The sequence below is a fragment of the Penaeus monodon genome, chromosome 24 (assembly GCF_015228065.2).
Source record: "Penaeus monodon isolate SGIC_2016 chromosome 24, NSTDA_Pmon_1, whole genome shotgun sequence".
NCBI classification, from domain to species: Eukaryota; Metazoa; Arthropoda; class Malacostraca; order Decapoda; family Penaeidae; genus Penaeus; species Penaeus monodon.
Genome location: NC_051409.1, coordinates 36,415,140 through 36,415,816, shown reverse-complemented (window position 1 = coordinate 36,415,816; position 677 = coordinate 36,415,140). Strand labels below are relative to the sequence as shown.

At 34.3% G+C, this 677-nt stretch overlaps 1 protein-coding gene across 1 annotated transcript in view; it reads left to right on the top strand.

Moving 5' to 3' along the window:
- LOC119588759 (tectonic-3-like) overlaps nt 1–677 on the top strand; it is an 8,679-nt gene that overhangs the window by 4,671 nt on the left and 3,331 nt on the right. Inside the window, exons 8-9 of the mRNA XM_037937399.1 lie at nt 68–201; nt 345–501. Coding sequence (XP_037793327.1) covers nt 68–201; nt 345–501 — 291 coding nt within the window. The remainder of the gene's footprint in view (nt 1–67; nt 202–344; nt 502–677) is intronic.

The following is a 677-nucleotide window of genomic DNA, read 5'->3' as shown; positions in this document are numbered from 1 at the left end:
AATTGCTTAAAGACAGCAGAAGCAGTTCACTAATTCTTCATTGATTAATTTACTGTGATCCTTACAGATCCAAGGTACTGTTTCCAGCAACGTCTCATCTTCAGTAACAACACAGAGTACACTGTGGAGTATAATGATGGTGGAGTATTCTGTATTGTAACTGACAATTTACCGGAACGAACTACCTACACAGCTGTAAAGGTATTTTGATTAGAGTAATTCTGTTATGTAAGTTTTTTTGTTTTTTTTCAGGACTATAGAACATTAGTTTTAAATTGCATAGATAGGTTTAACAAATCTTTGTCATTTCATTTCAGTTGTAACAAAAGCCAATATTATTTCAGGGTGCAACTAATATAGAAGAGTTTGAGGATCTCCAGAAGGAAGAACCTCATTACTCTTGGGTGCAGAACCAACCCTCGCTCAAGTTTTCTGAAGAACCATATGTAGATGGCTCACCATTGTGGGGATTCAGCTATGAAGGATTTGTTTTCAACATTGGTATGAAAGTGAATGTATTTTATGCTAGAGAATTTTGGGATTGTTCTAACATGACATAGCATAAGGAGTTAATTCTAGATTTCACATTGTTGTTCACAATGGTGCTCTTTTTGTATGTAAAAAATATACATATTATATGTATTTTAGCTCTCTTACTGTGGAAAATGACACTGGGA